Source organism: Lathyrus oleraceus, chromosome 2 (assembly GCF_024323335.1).
Source record: "Lathyrus oleraceus cultivar Zhongwan6 chromosome 2, CAAS_Psat_ZW6_1.0, whole genome shotgun sequence".
NCBI classification, from domain to species: domain Eukaryota; kingdom Viridiplantae; phylum Streptophyta; class Magnoliopsida; order Fabales; family Fabaceae; genus Lathyrus; species Lathyrus oleraceus.
The window spans coordinates 42,944,491-42,963,046 of record NC_066580.1 but is presented as its reverse complement, the minus strand read 5'-3'; the positions used below and the strand labels follow the sequence as shown (position 1 = coordinate 42,963,046).

Below are 18,556 nucleotides of genomic sequence, written 5' to 3'. Positions count from 1 at the left end.
GTGGCTAAGGCGTCTACTTTGCTCGCTAATTGTTTAAGTTGCTCACTAGTATGTATGTTTTGGTTCAAGAAGTCTTTGTTTGTTTGAGCTTGGGTAGCTATGAAGCTTTCTATCATTAGTTCAAGTTTGGACTTCTTAGGCATGTTAGGAGCATTATTAGATGGATTTTGATATCCAGGTGGAACAACGGGTGCTTTGCCAGGTGCATACAGGGTGTTGTTGTTCTTATACGAAAAGTTAGGATGGTTTTCCCAACCTGGGTTATAGGTATTCAAATAAGGATTTCCTTGTGCGTAATTTACTTGATCAGTGGAGACTCCTACTAACATCTGACATTCTGGTGCAGTGTGTCCAGGAATTCCACATAACTCACAGTTTGGAGTCACGGCAGCCACGATGGTTGCGGGTGGTATGGTCAAGTTGTCTAACTTTTGAACAAGGGCATCTACCTTTGCATGGACATGGTCAAGGCTACTGATTTCGTACATTCCACTTTTTGTTTTGGGACTTTTCTACTGGAGTTCTTTCACCTCCTCATTGGCAATGGTTTTGGGACATGTTTTCAATGAGTTGATAGGCTTCGCTGTATGGCTTGTCCATTAGTGCACCGCCCGCGGCAGCGTCTACTGTCAGTCTTGTGTTATATAGAAGCCCATTGTAAAATGTGTGAATGATCACCCAGTCTTCGAGACCATGATGTGGACATATCCTCATCACGTCTTTGTATCTCTCCCACGTGTCGTAGAGAGATTCTGCATCTTTTTGTCGAAATCCATTGATTTGAGCTCTCAGCATAGCAGTTTTGCTTGGCGGAAAATATCGGGCTAAGAAAACGTTCTTCAGTTCTTCCCATGTAGTGACTGAGTTGGATGGCAAGGATTGCAACCAAGCCCAAGCTCTGTCTCTTAGAGAGAAAGGAAAAAGGCGTAGTCTTATTGCATCTTGAGATACACCATTCGCCTTCACAATGTCTGTGTACTGCACAAACTTGGTCAAATGTTCATTAGGATCGTCTGTAGGATTTCCAACAAATTGATGTTGTTGGACAACTGATAATAAAGAGGGTTTCAACTCGAAGTCGTTTCGATTGATAGCAGGGGCAACAATGCTGTTGTGAGGTTCTTGTTGGGACGGGGTAGCGTAGAACTTAAGACGACAATTTTGTGGTTCTACTGTAACCATGGTTGGTTTTTCAACTGGTTCAGTAGTAGGAAAGAAGATATCGGGAATATTGTACCTTCGTTGGTACTCTAGTATTCGGCGTCTTAAATATAAGAAACTCTCTAATTCTACGATTGGTGGTGCTAAGTTTTCGCCTTGTGAGCGAGTACTTGACATACAACCGGGAAATAAGGGAAAGGAAATCAGTTTTTACCTTAGTCTATACTGCGCAATGAAAAAATCACACTATTTGACTAAATCAGGTCCCCGACAACGGCGCCAAAAACTTGATATGTCTCGTGACTGTATATAAAATATAGTCTATCGGGTACTTGACTGCAAGTGCACAGTCTAGTTATTTTAGTTTTAAAAGATATCGAACCCACAGGGACCGATGGTCAAACTAATGCTATCGATGTTACTGTGTTTAGCTAAGGAGATGATTTTTAGAGGTTTGGTTGAACAAAAATTAAATCTAAAGGAAGTTAAGTTTTTAAGAAAATATTAATAGAGGGATATCAGTATGCAACACATTAATCGTCAGGGTTTCGATAAGTCACCGGTGTATATTTTAATTACCAAATATCTTTTAGTAGAAAATACTCATTTAAAAGGCTTTATCTCACACTCTCGTGATTGTTGACTCAGACTATACTTTTAAGTCAGAATGTACGCTCTCGCTGTCCCATTTGAAGTTAAAAATACTTTTTGAAAATAAATAAGTTCTAATTGCTTTTAAAGTGCTCTCGCTGTTTTTAAAATCAATGCCTAGTTTTTACTATCCAGTTCGATCCTCACGCTCTCGCGATTGTCGGTTCTCACCTTAGTTAATTTCTCACTCTCGTGGCAAAACCATATTAAATAGCTTCTCACTCTCGTGACAAAGTTAATTAAATTTAAATTAAAAACCACATCCAAAACGATTATTTGAGAAAAGATGTTTACACCGATTATTATTAAATCCCGTCTAATTAAATTGTTTACATACCGATATCGATAGTTTAGCCGGACATGTTAAATAACGCAAACACAGATGGACATAAACAGACCAACAATAAGGCAAACATGATTAAATAATAAAGCAATAATAATAATAATAATTGAATAAAAACCTGGAACTTTGATTAATCGAATATGCCGAATCTTGAAGTACTTGAGCAGTCCTCCACAGGTCGGTAGGATTCTGCTTCTTCGAAACAATTACTTAAACTAAATTAAATGAATTGCAGTAGTTTCCCAGTGTAGGAAACTACTGCTTTTGGCTAAATGAAAAACGAAAAGGAAAGGGAAAAATCAAAGCTCTGAACGGAACGGTAAACAAATTGCGGTAAAAGAAAATAATGTTGCTGAAGAAAAATAATAGAAAATAAAATTGCTGTGGAAAATAAATGCAGAGAAAGATCTTGAAAGTTGGCTTCAGGGAGGAAAATCAAGCGTGCCCGTAGGTTTCCAACTTCCAACCTTTTATAGTCTCCATTTGGTCTTCATAGTTGAGAGAAATAAGGGTGACTTGGTTGAGTGAGATATTCACGGGAAAGTGGGTTGAGGAGCGAAAAATAGGGCGTGTGGATCACTTCTGTTGAACAATTCATTACGCTGCTTTTGGCCTTGTGACGGTCGTGGTGGGCCTGTGAAGTTCGTCACAACCAGGGCGTAACTGTCGTGACGAGGCTTGTGACGGTCGTCACCTGCACAAAATTCATCCTTTCTGGTTTTTCTGTTGTTTCTCTTCTGTTTCTTCTTCTTTTCCTTCCTTTTCTATACTTTTCTCATTTAAGCATGTGAATTGAAATACCTGCAAAAATAACTCGAACACTTACGGAATAATCAGAATATAAATGAAAATGGTACGATTTTTGAATGTAAATCAAAGCAAATATACGATGTACTTTCGCGTTATCATGAAGATGATCAGTGGAAATCAAGAAAATATTTGGAATGATTAGCATGTTTTTAAGGTACTAATTATGAATCACTATATATTACCTTAGATACTCAAAACATCTCTCAATCTTCATTTACAAACTTCTAAAAAAAATTGCATGAAAATCATTGAAGTTAAGCTGCAAATTTGATGCTTTTATGCCCTCAAAAATTGTGATAATCGATTACTAGATTGTGATAATCAATTATCAGTTTTTGAAATTTCAAATATTTTAACATTGGGCTTGTGGTAATCGATTATCTCCTATGATAATCAATTACCACGTGAAACAAGGCAATTTTTCATCAATCAAAGACATTATTTTGAATGGCAAAGCTTCATTGAACCTTTTAAAACTTATGCATTCACTCATGAAATTTGTTAAAGGTGTATATAAGACATCATACACTAAAAAAACAAATGTATATCTTCTCCATTTCAATTTTAACATAATTCAAACTTTCATTTAAAGTGTTCATCCATATTTCAAAATTTTGAAACTTTGCATGTTTCACATATCTTAAAAAGTATCATTAAAATTCTAAGCACTCAAGATACATATAGTTTGAATTGATATTCAAGAAAGAGAAGTTCAATATTACATGTGTTAACTTGGAATTTCAAGCCAACAACAAAACTTCTTCAAATTCATTCACAAAGTTGTGTATGTTATATAGTCATCAAGGTTGTTATGATAAGTGGTTGTAAAATAGAAAGTAGTGTTCTTTTTTATATGTATCTGTTAGAAAGTTGTATAGAGGTATTGGTGAAGAAGTGTACAAAAATATAAACATAGTTGAAAATGCTATACGGAAATAGAGGAACTAGACATACCCTTAAGTTGGTAAGAAGAACTAATAGAAATTCTTGTGTCATTTATTTTCTGCACTTTAAAAATTATGCATTAATCTTTTTAATGCGTATCATAATCATTATTGCTTCAGACAAGTGTAACAAGTTAGAAACTTAGCACAAAAACGTCAAATATTCGACAAATCTAATTTAACCTCTCATCTTAAATTGCCTCTCATAATTACAAACGCTAGGATATGTCTATCTTTTGCATAATATATATAGAATTTGAATCTAAATTAATAAAGTAAATAAGTTTAACACGTAACATTTGAAATTTTTATATTTAATATTGGTAACTAGTATAAGATGATTCATATCCTCATTAATGTTTAGGATTTTTCTGTGTTAATCATTTAATGAGATAATACTTAAATAGCTAAACAATTGAGGTAAATACCTTTTATTGATCTTAGCTGAATGATTCATTCATTAAGTTCAATCAAACACGAAATACAATCACAATTGCGTAATTCTTCGATAATCAATGTTAATAACAATAGATGAAAATATAATTTATAAATAATTAACTATACAAATTTATAATTGATTAAATAAAGAAATGTAATGCTAACTTGTATCTTAGAATCTTAGAGATGAAATTCATAAATAAAAAATTTATATTAAAAAAAATAAAAAATAAAATAATTATAAAATCAATATACAATTTCTAAAAAAACAACATAATTTATCTAATATCAGTTTGTACGGTTATTCTTTATTTATTACAAATAAAGAAGTGTTGATTTATAAAAATGACTTAAACAAATGCTTATATATGTGTGTATGTAGCTCTCATTTCCCTACTTTTATAAATAATCACATGCCCAACATCTTTTATATTGTGTGAGACGTCCCCCTCAATTGACCGAGTCGGTCTTTTTTCTGTTCTATTTAAAGTCAAACTAGAACAATTCAATACTGAACTAATTAGTTATTCTGAGCCATGAATGTGAGTGGAGTAAATTAAAAGTTATTATATTTAAAAAACAATAATTATTAACTTGGTCATTAAATGTGTATATGAATTGATCTCTAAAATTAAGAAAAGGACAAAATTACTCATAAGTTTATAAATTGTTAGTTGTAAGCAAACTACTCCATCTAATGGATTCAAAAAAAGTTTTCTCCAAGTTAAAGTCAAATGTTCATATCTATTAGCTATTGCTATTTCAACCAACACAAAGAAGATAATAAAATCCCAAACGTCTTTGACTCGCTAGCCTCAATCACTGTCCCATTCCCATATCTTACGCCAACAATAACATAAACAACAAATCAACCAATTTAAATCCCTACCTATGCTGCTTCTAAACCACCCAAGAACTTCAACCTCACCATGACATGGCCAACGTTAATAACACTAACCATCTTTTCCCTCATCTCAAACACAATCTCCCAACAAGAATACGTTAACAACAAACAACTAGATTGTGATAACACATACAACTCAACATCAGGCAACATTTGCAACAGCGTCAATTCATGTCAATCTTACCTCACCTTCATATCAAACCCCCCATACAACACTCTCTCTTCCATTTCCAATCTCCTCAACGCTTCACCTTCCCTCATCTCCCAATCCAACAACATCTCCACCCTCCAAACCATCCCCACCGGCACAATCCTAACCGTCCCCGTTAACTGTTCCTGTTCCGGCAACAACAAATACTACCAACATAACTCTACCTACACTATGAAAACCGTCGGTGAATCCTACTTCGCCGTCGCAAATCTCACCTACCAAGCTCTCACCACGTGTCAAGCTCTTATCGCTCAGAATCCTTACGGTATTAAAAACCTCGTTGTTGGTCTCAACATAACCGTTCCTCTCAGATGTGCTTGTCCCACCAAAAAACAGAGAGATCAAGGAATCAAGTATCTTCTCACCTACTTGGTCTCTAAAGATGAATCAGTTTCTTCAATCGCTGATATTTTCGGTGCCGATCCACAAACCGTTATTGAAGCTAACAAGCTTTCTCCTACTGCTTTTATTTTCTACTTCACACCTCTTTTAGTCCCTCTCAAAAACGAACCACCGAGAAATATTGTCAAACAAGCTTCACCGCCGGAGTCTCCGCCGCCGCCGCCGGCGAATCCGGGGGACAGTGGTTCTTCTTCTTCTAAGAAATGGGTCATCGTTGGTGTTGCGGTTGGGGTTGTTGTTTTGCTTTTAGTGGTTCTTGCTCTGTTTTCCCACTGTTTCTATAAGCGGCAGCGGCGGCAACCGGAACTACCACCACCCGTGGGTAAACCTTTCTCAGATTCCGACAACAAGAAGATTTCAGATACAACCTCCACAACTCAATCTTGGTCTCTTTCTTCGGAGGGGATTCGTTATGCCGTTGACTCGTTGACTCAGTACAAGTTTCAAGATTTACAAAATGCAACCATGTTTTTCAGTGAAGAGAATAAGATTAAAGGTTCTGTTTATAGAGCTTCGTTTAAAGGTGATGCTGCTGCTGTTAAGATTCTGAAAGGTGATGTTTCTTCTGAGATAAACATTTTGAAGAGGATTAACCATGCCAATATTATAAGGTTGTCTGGCTTTTGTGTCTACAAAGGTAACACTTATCTTGTTTATGAGTTTGCTCAGAATAACTCTCTCGATGATTGGCTTCACTCTGAGAACAAGAACAAGAGTAAGAGTCATGAGAATTTGAATTCTACGTGTTTGAGTTGGTTTCAGAGAGTTCAGATTGCTCATGATGTTGCTGATGCACTTAATTACCTTCATAATTATGCTAATCCACCTCATGTTCATAAGAATTTGCAAAGTGGTAATATTCTTTTGGACGGGAAATTTAGAGGTAAAGTTTCAAATTTTGGGTTGGCTAGAGTTATGGAGAATGAAGATAATGAAGGGTTTCAATTAACTAGACATGTAATAGGAACTCAAGGTTACATGGCTCCTGAATATATTGAGAATGGTTTGATTACACCAAAGATGGATGTTTTTGCATTTGGTGTTGTGATTTTGGAGCTTCTTACTGGAAGAGAAGTTGTTGGTGGTGACAAGAATAATGGTTTGTTGAGAGATCAGCTTTTATCTTCAACTGTGAATGAGGTTCTTGAAGGGGAAAATGATAGGGAGAAGCTTAGAGGTTTCATGGATCCAAATTTGAGAGATGAATACCCTTTGGATCTTGCATATTCAATGGCTGAGATTGCCAAAAGATGTGTTGCTCGTGATCTAAACTCAAGACCAAATGTTTCAGAGGTTTTCATGGTTCTGTCTAAGATTCAATCCTCTACATTAGACTGGGATCCATCGTCTAGATCTGTTAGCCAAGTTTCTGATAGCAGATAGTTAGTGATTTTTAATGCCATTGAATAAGTGTTTTAGATAGATTTAATCTTGCTATATGCAGAGTTTTAGGTTAGCCTCTTTTGTATGTTATGAAGTGCATTGGTGATTGTTTTACTATATTATAAAAAGAGAAAATAAAATCCTAGAAAACGGTCTTTAAATATAGTAACATGGATAATAGTTTCTAATTGTGGAATACATAAACAAGAATTATTTTATGCGGATAAATAACTCATCGAACATATAAACTCTAACCTATTTATAGAGGGTCGTCTAGTACTCACCAAATATGTTTCAATATCTCTATATGTTTATGTATTAAGGGTGGATGTAGCATAGTGTTTGGAGGTGGTAAATGAGGCTTTTCACATGTGAGGAGGAGTAGGTGGCAAAGTTTTGTTCTTTGCTGGTTAACATTATTTTGCAAGAAAATGTCTTTGACTGCTGAAAGTGGACTCTATCATGATAATGGTTATTTGGTGAAAGGTGGATATAACATTCTGAAACACCAGACCAGATTGATCCTAAACTGATCCGGGAGATCGTTTGAAACAAAATCAATGTACTAAGAATATCTTTATTCACATGGAAGCTTACCAAGAATAAGATCTCTATAAAAGATAATCTAACGAGGAGGGAGTATAATTCTGTTGGACTTCAAATAATTTTATTTTATTTGTCATCTAAGATTAGTAACTTCCTCTCTTTAAATTAAAGATTGATTAGTTAGGAAGTCTCTAGATTTAATTTAAGGTTTTATTTAGTTATTTAATTAATAAACGTTCATATTTAGTATCTCAAAAATCATTCTCTTAGTCAAATTGGTCATTTATATTAAATTTTATGAAAAAAATATTAAGTTCTCATAATATGGTATGACAACATGACAAAAGTTAAAAAGTCAAAATAATGAATTAGCATGAAATACTGAGTATAATAATAGAAAATGCTTCCTCTGTCATTACATTAATTAAAAATTGAAAATTTTAAATTAAACAATAGTCATTTATAACTTTGTACTTGTCAAAAAGTATAAGTGTGCATGGTATTCCTACAAGTGTAGGGGATACTCAGAGGCCTTATTATGTATATAACGAATTAGAATGGTTAGGTGTTGCGATGGTTTTGAGGACATGCTCACGTGAGGTGAGAAACTTTGTATGTGAGCGTGATGCTTTAATGTATGAATGAACCATGTGAGTTATGATATGCCTCATCCTTTCTCCCGTTTAGGGAAAATGTATTTATAGAGGCCTTTGAGTCTAGGGTTTAGGAAATCCCTAGAGGCAATATCTACTTCCTCTTGACTAGGAGAGACTTTTGACTACCTATTTTATAGGGAGTCATGGTTTAACTCCTTCTCATATTAATAATGAGCATGTAATGATATCACAAACATCATCAATCCCAATGGCGACCCCCCATCCCTTATGACAGTAGCACCCAAGCGTTGCCTTACTGGGCGAAAACCCCGGAGTCTCCCCAATTTTGGAGTTCCGTAAATATAACACTACAGTGTCCCTCAAGCACGAGGGCTTGTAAAAAAGATGAAGTGTTGTAAGGACTATCTCAGGTTCTATCTCGTGGTATAGGGCCCAATCCTTTTAATGGAAGACGAGTCCCTCAGCTGAAAGTGACCTTTTTAATGGAAGGCAAGTCCTTCGACTAGGGGTAAGTCCCTCAACTAAAGACGACATTTTTAATGGAAGGCGAGTCCCCTATTAGGGGTGAATCCTTCAGCTGGAGGCAACCTCCTTTTTAATGGAGAGACCCATCCTTGTATTAAAGTAAGCTCTTTAATTCAGGGTGAGTCGCCATTCTTTGCTAGATGTTTTTGGATAAACGATCTTTAGTGTAAGACGCCGAGTTCCACTTGATTGATTTAAGACGTCGAAATGTCAGTCAATTATGAAAGCTTGAGGGCTTAGTGAGAAGGCATTAGTAACATTTAATGCAGGTAATGATGGTCTTTTTAGGAAACCCAAATCGATTTCTTTTACTTACACGTAGGGGTGTACATGGGTTGAGTTAATCCACAAAACTCGGTCAAACCCACTCAAAAAAATCCAAAAAATGGGTTGGGTCGGGTAATTGGGCGAATATGGGTTTAAAAATTAAAAAACTCAATAAAAATTTGGGTTTCGGGTAAAACCAAACTCAAACCCAAAAAACTCATTGATCCACTAATCAAACATTTATTATTATAATTTTAATAATTTTGATGAATATTATCTTAGTTGTTACAATTTTAGTCTCTTAAGATTTACTATTTTAGTGAATCATGACTTTAACTAATTGCCCGTTGGTAGATGTTGTTATCAGAGTATGATATTGAATACTGATCTCAGAAAGCAATTAAAGGTAGTGTCTTGGCTGACCATTTGGCTCACCAACCAATTGAAGATTACCAGTCAGTACAATTTGATTTTCCTGATGAAGAGATCTTGTACCTAAAAATGAAAGATTGTGATGAACCATTGCTTGAAGAAGGGTCAGAACTTGGTTCCCGTTGGGGCATGGTATTTGATGGAGCTATTAATCAGTATGGTAATGGCATTGGGGAAGTAATCATTACTCCTCAAGGCACGCATTTCCCGTTTACAGCTAGATTGACTTTCAAGTGTACAAATAATATGGCTGAGTATGAAGCTTGCATTATGGAGCTTGAAGAGACCATTGATCTCAGAATCAAGTATTTGGATGTCTATGAAGATTCAGCTTTGGTTGTAAATCAGATCAAAGGTGAATGAGAGACAAGTGAACCCGGTTTGATACCATATAGGGATTATGCGAGGAGGATTTCAACTTTATTTACAAAGGTTGAGTTCCATCATATCCCTCGAGATGAAAACCGGATGGCAGATGCTCTTGCAACGTTGGCTTCAATGATTATGGTGAAGTTTTGGAATGAAGTTCCTAATCTGACTGTGATGCGTCTTGATAGGGCAACTCATGTATTTGCTGTTGAAGAGGTCCAAGATGACAAGCCGTGGTATTTTGATATCAAATGTTTCCTCCAAAGTTAGATTTACCCGCCTGGGGCATCTTTGAAAGATAAGAAGACTTTGAGAAGATTAGCTGACAATTTCTACCTGAACGGTGATGTATTGTACAAGAGAAACTTTGATATGGTTCTGCTCAGATGCGTGGATAGACACGAAGCAGACTTATTGATGACTAAAGTCCATGAAGGTTCCTTTGGTACTCATTCCAATGGACATGCTATGGCAAGAAAGATATTGCGAGCATGTTACTATTGGATGACAATGGAATCTGACTATTGCAAGTTTGTGAAGAAATGCCACAAGTGTCAAATTTATGCAGATACGATTCATATTCCTCCGACACTGTTGAATGTCATTTCCTCCCCATGACCCTTCTCCATGTGGGGAATCGATATGATTGACATGATTGAGCCCAAAGCTTCAAATGGACATCGTTTCATTTTGGTGGCTATTGATTACTTCATAAAGTGGGTTGAAGCGGCATCATATGCAAATGTAACCAAGCAAGTTATTGTAAGGTTTATCAAGAATCATATTATATGTCGTTATGGTGTGCCAAGTAAGATCATTACTGATAATGGATCTAACTTGAATAACAATATGGTGGAAGCTCTTTGTAAAGACTTCAAGATTGCACATCATAATTCTTCTCCCTACAGACCTAAGACATTCTTGAGCAAATCAGTCAATTCTGATGCCCCATCCCCGATGAAGTCGCCAAGAGCACAATGAACATCAAAAGTTGGTAGAAGGATTAGTGATCATTGTATTCAATGTAGCCCTTTTCCATGTAAATTACCATTTTTCAACTTTTGTAAAGATCTATGGAGTCTGGTCATTTACAGACTACTATTCCATAAAATAAAGTTGAACTTTTTATCCAATTGTTTCTACTCTTGTTTAATTCAGCCAAATAGATTTAAATTTTATTATGATCATTTTGAAATTAAATTTTAAATTAAATCATATTTTTCTTAAATATATAAAAGCAATTATTTTAAGCAATCGATATCATTTAAAGGAATATCAACAACAGTTTGAAAAGTGGTAAGCCCTAAAATATGGAGAATTATTGGTTCTTCCCAAGCAGTGGGTGTAATCCATATTTCACCCCGGCAGCATTTCAGTAGCCGAGTTCTATTGGTTTCCCCAGCCGAGTTTTTTGGCCTCCCTTGGAGTTGCAGGCGTGTTATTTCGGCAGTTTGCACAGCTTCGGCAGAATTTTAATTCCCCGTAAATCGTCAGAGTTACTTCTGATTTTGAGCAACTATTGTGTTTGTCCCCTGCAGGGTTGCCTCCCATTTGATATGATGTTGACCTAAAATTCCCCATAGAGTTTGTAGCAGTTTCCTCAGCAGATCCTCTCCTTGTGCTTTACCCAGCCATGATTGAGCCTTCAAGACGTTTGTTTGTTTTTCTCCAGCAGTTGTTTCCCTCCCGTGAGGATTGACTAGGGGTTGTATCGATGATTCAAATTATTGACACTTGTATCCTTTGTGATCATTTTGTCAGCATAATCATCATATATACATATACATATACATATATATATACATATACATATACATATACATATACATATACATATACATATACATATACATATACACTCATATAATTTCATTATTGCAGTGTTGCACTTTATGATTCATTATTCGTTTTGATCCTCTGCTATGGTGGTTTACTTTTTCCCCGTGCAGATGTGGTTTGTCTCTCCTCTTTCAATTGTAGAGTGTCGGCCCATTAAGCAGAAAGACTTTAACCTTTCTCTTTCCCCACTAAGTTATTTCCTCGTGGATGATCATTATTTCAATTTCCTCCCCAGTTGATTATCTGGATGGAACCATTCCCCCTGAGTTATATCCTCATTGAGATGAGTCCTTTGATTGACCTTTTATTTCTAGATCTTACCTAGATAGAAGCTTTTGGTCCCCTGAGAACCTATTACCCAGTAACTGGTAATATTCTTCATATGTGTGTTACGTTTGCCCAATACCCGACAAAGGTAACCTTGTTTCCCCAACGGATTCGTCTCTACGTCTCCCAGGAAGTATATCCTTGATATGTTCATCCTAACCGATGACAGATATTTTCTTCCCTTGTTTGAGTCTATCCTTGATATGTTCATCCTAACCGGTGACAGGTATTCTCTCCTCTTGGTATTCTACCCAGTAATCAGTAGTTGTAATCCCTATTTTGCTCCCCAGAGAGTTAATCCTTGATATGTTCATCCTAACCGGTGACATATTTCCTTCTCTTTGCGGTCTTCTACCCAGTAACCAGTAGTTGTAAATTCGGCTTTTATCCTTTTTGTAGAGTTTATCCTTGATATGTTCATCCTAACCGATGACAGATACTCTCTTTTTTGGTATTCTATCCAGTAACTGATATATGTAATTCATATTTCCCCACTCTAAGTCTATCCTAGATATGTTCATCCTAACCGATGACAGATATTCTCTTTTCGGTATTCTATCCAGGATTCGATGTATGTAATTCCTACTTTTTCAGATATTTTATCCTTGATATGTTCATCTTAACCGGTGACTTATCCTCCCTAGATTTCCCCAGGTAAGTCTATCCTTGATATGTTCATCCTAACCGGTGACAAATTTTCTTTCCTTTTGAGTCTATCCTTGATATGTTCACTTTAACCAGTGACGGATATTCTCTCTTTGTGGTCTTCTACCCAGTAACCGGTAGTTGTAAATCCTATTTTGGATTTTCCCAACAAGTTATTCTTACCCAGTAACCATTAATGAATACACCTCCTGGTTGCCTTCAACGAGTCATCCTTGATATGTTTACCCTAACCGGTAACGGATGTCCTCCCTGTCAGATTTTCGTTATCCCTTTACCCAGTAGCCGGTAATGGATAATAGATTTTCTTCTCCTCCTGTGTTGAAGATCTTTTCTTCCCCCAGTTGAGTTTGAGTGCGCATTTCCTTAGCAAAATCGTTGTTTCCTGCAGGTGTTTGGTTCGAGTATTTCAGCTTTGTTCTAATTTACCCATTTCCCCTGCAGGTGTTCCTCTTGTTCCCCGGCTGACTCTTTCCATTGATTTATTTTTCGTAGAATCCCTCAAATCCCCTAGTTGTTTTTAAGACGTAGCCTGGCCTACGCACAACCCTTTTTCCCTAGAGTCTTTGTCTCCCCAGTGAGTTTTCCTTATGGAATGCATTATACTCCTGTGGACTTTTAGTCTCTCTGGATTCATTTCCTTTGTGGCGATATTTCTCCACAAAGATTATTTTAACATTCATATCATATGCATCATGAGGTCTCATAGGGACCAAAATTTGTTTCTATATGTTGTTATTTAAGCCCATTCTACTGAGTCGATGCAAAGATTTTAACCTTCATCTCCTCAGTTAGAACATCCTTAAATAAGGGCAATTGTAAGACCCCAATTTTGACCCTAAGATCCCTCATGATATCTCAAAAATGCATTAGCATTGGGATCACACCTTGGCATCCTCCTTGCCCCTCATTCATTGGGTTTGCATTGGGAGAGATCACCAAGCATCATGTGATTGTATCATACTTTGTATTTTATCATTTTTACTAACCAAAATACCAAAAATATGTCTTTGTATAATCTAACTCTTTTGTAGGTAGAGCATGTGCTCACCTTTGATCTATCAAGCTCACATCTAGGGTTTACGACCCTCAATGCAAGGAGTTCAATCAAGAATTGGTTTACTGTGGCTCTAAGCATCATATATGAATCCCCATGATCTTTACATGTTATTTTGATCAAGATATCATCAAGAGTTTGGAATTGGTTTGCCTTGGAAACCCTAATTCATTTGGGTATCTTGTGTAACTTCTTCAACAATTGATCAAATATTTCAAGGGATACTTAAAATTACATCATCTTATGCATATATGATCCTCCATGAGTCCCAAAAGTCAAGAGAATGGCAAGCTAGCAAGTTGGTTCAAGGTGGTTGACCAAAGGAATTCATTTGATCAAAACAGGGGTTCCCTAGACCCTATCTCCTACAATTTTTGTCATATGAAAATGATTCCAAGAGAAACGTTACTCAAAATGACATTCCAAACAACTTTCATGTTGAGGTCAAGAGCTAGTTTTGCTTGGAAAGTCATTTTTTATGGTGAACGATTATAGGTCATTTTGTCTAAACCCTAATTTGGAGGTCAACTTCCCAAGGCCATAACTTGCTCAATTTTTATGAGATAAAATATTTCCAAGTTGCACAATCAAATTCAAGATGTCTACTTCAACTTTTATGTTTGGAGGAATATCAAATTCAACTTTTATATGCATGTGATATGAGGAGACATTATAGGTCATTTTGGACCAATGCCATTGAACAAGTGATTTTCCCCAACTTCAAAAATGCATACCTGTAAGACCCTAATTTTGACCCAAATATCCCTCATGGCATCTTGTTATTGCACAAGTGCATTGCCTCAAGGATCATAGCATGATTGGCTCCTTAACCCTAGGGTTGGGACTTGTTTGAGTGTTTTGAGACCACCAAGCATGCTTGTATTGTATATTATTGCTTTTATTATTTGATTACTAACCAAAAGCACAAAAATATGTCACTAACTCTTTCTGTTTTGAAGCTTAAGTGATCATGTGCTCCACAATGCTCCTAGGAGGCTCCTAAGCCCAATGCAATGGCTAGATGAAGATGAGAAAAAGCATGACAATGGTCCACAAAGTTCCTAATAATAATATATGTCTCCCAAGTATCTCAATTTTCCAATTTGATCAAAATAACTCAAAGGGCTTAAGGATTGTTTCCCAAGGAAACCCTAATTTCACTATGCTTTGATTGTGCCTTGCCCATTGAAGCAACCTCAACCTCTGATCAAATTTAATCAAGGTAAGTTCTTTCATTCATCATTTTATGCATATATGAGCCTATTTGAGGATCCTCAATCATTTATTCATCAAGATTGGAAGTTTGGCCTTGAAAAGTTGACCAGTCAAGTCATGTGACTAAGCTGAGGTCCAATGAGATATAGCGTTTGATGTGTTTGTCAAATGAAAATGACCCCAAGAGAAAAACTGTTACTAAGAACCATGTGAACAACTTTAATGTTCATAAAAAATCCATTTTAAGCTTGTAAGGTTATCATTCGTTTCAAAACATTATAGGTCATTTTGACTGAAACCCTAATTTTGGGTCAACTTACCAAGGGCATAACTTCCTTAATTTTTATGATTTTAAGGTGAGACCAAATTAATTGGAAATGTTGAGATGTCTACTTAAAATGTTATGTTGGACAAAATTTCATAATCCTAAAATAAATACATGTGATAATGCAAAACATTATAGGTCATCTTGGACCTAATTCATTAAATTTGAAAAAGTAGCCAACTTCAAATGCCCATAACTTTGTCATAGAAAATCCAAATGATGCAAACTTTGATTCTAGATTGACTATATTAAAAATATATACAACTTTTATGTTGGAGATTTTTCCATTTGAAGCTTTCATCATGAAAACATAGGGGTTTGATTAAGCTTGCTTTTGGTGAAATTTTTCAAAGTGATTTGAATATGTTTTGTACTTGAATTTTCCAAGCTAGTTTTGATTAATTTCCAAATGCCAAATGATTTTCGCCCAACATAAATTTTGTTACTTATTTCAAGGGTTTTCCAACCATTAGTCTTTTGGATTCACCATTTGGGAGATTCGAAATTCTTTTCATTTAGGTGCATTTTAATATTTTATGATGAAACTTGAATATGCAAGCTTGTTCAGTCTAATGTACACGACCAATTGCTTTTGCATTCATCATTGGGCCTTCCACACGCTTACACAGGCCCATGCAATTCAAATTCCATTTGCCATGCACATGAACAAAGCATCATCAACTGATGCATTCGGTTATAAATAAAGGCTTCCTCTCATTCATTTGCTAACCTTTTGGAGATCCCAAGTGTTGCAGAAGTGAAACCATAGCCATTACCAAAGGAATTAATCACTTTTCTTCAAATTTTCAAGCTTGAAATTCAGCATCATTAGCTGAGTTTTAAAGCCAAATTCCTTAGCCTATCACTTCCATTACACTCAAGGATCAAAGAGGATCAAAGATCTTGGAGAATTCGTGGCCAGAAGTTCATCCATTTGAAGGTATTCATTCAAACTTTTTGGATATGAATCTCCTAATTCAATGTAGCATCCTTGTGTTTCTGTGGTTTTCTGAAGTCCTCATACTTGAGGCAAGTCATTGGTGCTTTCAATTCTTCATTTCATGAGCAATCAGTATGAACACCATGATTTTCTCCTTCACATTTCTCTAAATATTGGAAGAGTGAGGGAGATCCATTGGTACAGTAATGATCTCCATCACACGAGCTTCATTTCCATGGCCTTGTTTTTAATTTTCATTAAGTTTTATTTCTCTGTAACTGGTGGCCGGATTCTGTTGCTTCGCCGGAGAAGATGGTGGTTTCCACCACCACCACGACGTGTGTCACTCCCTGGCCCTTGGATCTAGTTGCCATGATCTAATCTTGTTCATTCATTTTAAATACTTCATTTAATGCTTTGTGTAGCGCGTCTGACTCATGCGCATCGTGTTTCCTCAGATCTAAGCCATCCATTGATGCCACGTCAATTAATGAAATGCATCAGGTGAAGCTGCTTTTTTCATTTATTTTATTTTCTTTTTATTTTCTGTTAATTCATTTCATTTTCAAAAATTCATTAAAAATTCATTTGAAGTCAGAAAAATATGATACCAATTCCAAAACTTTTCTTGAAAAATCTAGTTTCATATTATGATTTTTAATTATTTCTGTGACTTCATTTGATATTTTTTATGAATTACTTGTTTTTTATTGGTTTTAATTCATTCTAAAATACTTTCTGACTTTTAAAAAATCCAAAAATATTTTCATAGCATCTATGGATCATGATAAGTCAATGAAAAATAGTCTCAACAATTTCTTGATTGTTTTGAGATTATTTGAGATTTTAATGCATATTATGCTATATTTAATTGTTTTTAAATACTTTCTGATTTCAAAAATTTGTGAGAAAATTAGTCAAAGCTTGTTTGACTATGTTGAACCTATGAGAATTTAATTGGACTTTTTGAAGTTGCTTTGAATTGAATTTGAGGTTCAACCTTATTTGTTTATTTTTTATTTGTATTTTATTTTAATTCAAAAATGCCAAAAAAATATCATTGACTTCTTGACTTGTTATCTTCATTTCTTTTCTGTTTCGTGTTGATTGAGGTTGATTTGAATCAACTTTGATCAATTGGGATTGGTTGTTGTCTTCTTATTCCGCTCCCTTTCATCTTCATCCCTTTCTTTCCATCAATGGCCAATGAGTTAAAGTCTTGAGGTTGGCCTTGACAAATGAGAAGTTTAACCTTCTTTGATCCAAACCAAACTCAACTTGATCCATGATCAAGTGAGTTGTTTTGTGTCCAAGATAGGTTGCTTCTTGGTCAAGCAAATAACCAAAAGTCAATACAAGGCCCTTCCCCTTTTGTTTGGCATGACAAGTTTATGGAGCTTGGCTTACTAGTCATGATCTCTAACTTGTGTTCTTTGCCTATATTTGTATTGACCGGCCTCAGATAGGTGTGACTACTACATTAATCCACTTACGATTGCTTAACATAGTGCTGCATTATCTTATGACAAGCTAACATAACTCTACTAATTACTAACTTTAATTTGAGCTTTTAATTTCTTGCCATTTACTTTTAATGTCATTTATTTCTTGCTCATTATTCATATTGATTTTCATCTTTGCTCACTTGAGCACACATTTTATGTTTATGTCATTTTTCTTTTGCTCATTTGAGCCCATTATTGTATATAAATATATTGCTATTTTGTGTTGTTTGTGTTTGTTTTGATTTGAACCCAAATGCAAAAGGAGAAAGGACTTAGAATTAGGATTTACCCATGCTTAAAGGAGTTCAAGAGCAACTATGCCTCATGCCTTTAGAATGCAAAATTTGTTGAAGAGCAACTAGGCCTCATGCCTTTAGAATGCTAAAACTCAAAGTTGACCTCAAAAGGACTTCTCCTCCAAACTTCTTCTTTGTCCATTCCCTTTATTGTGTTGTGAACTTTTTGATGTTTGCTTTTGTGTGATAGGGATCCCATCTTGAGATTATGAAAAGAGGACCATTGTCATGAATAGCCAAGTTAAGAGCCAAGTCAAATGGAGACCCTAAGAGCTTGAATTCAAATTATTGATTGCTTGTTTGTGTGCTAAGTCCAAAGGAAAGGAGCATCTTGAGTCATCTCTATGACTTCAAGAAAAGGAACTCCAAGGGTTTATCTTTCCCCT

The 18,556-nt window shown here is 35.6% G+C and overlaps 1 protein-coding gene and 1 non-coding gene across 2 annotated transcripts; both read left to right on the top strand.

The window, feature by feature from the left end:
- Positions 1-688: 688 nt before the first annotated feature.
- On the top strand, positions 689-795 carry LOC127125177 (small nucleolar RNA R71). Its single transcript, XR_007804633.1, has one exon. It is a non-coding gene; the product is annotated as a small nucleolar RNA R71 (small nucleolar RNA).
- Positions 796-5,043: 4,248 nt separating this feature from the next.
- On the top strand, positions 5,044-7,412 carry LOC127117993 (protein LYK5). The gene has a single exon (XM_051048125.1). The coding sequence runs from the start codon at positions 5,277-5,279 to the stop codon at positions 7,245-7,247; it is 1,971 nt and encodes a 656-aa protein (XP_050904082.1). The 5' UTR covers positions 5,044-5,276; the 3' UTR covers positions 7,248-7,412.
- The last annotated feature ends 11,144 nt before the right edge of the window (positions 7,413-18,556 follow it).

Coding starts and splice junctions, on each gene's coding strand:
- LOC127117993 (XM_051048125.1), top strand. CDS start 5,277: ATGACATGGCCAACGTTAATAACACTAACCATCTTTTCCCTCATCTCA.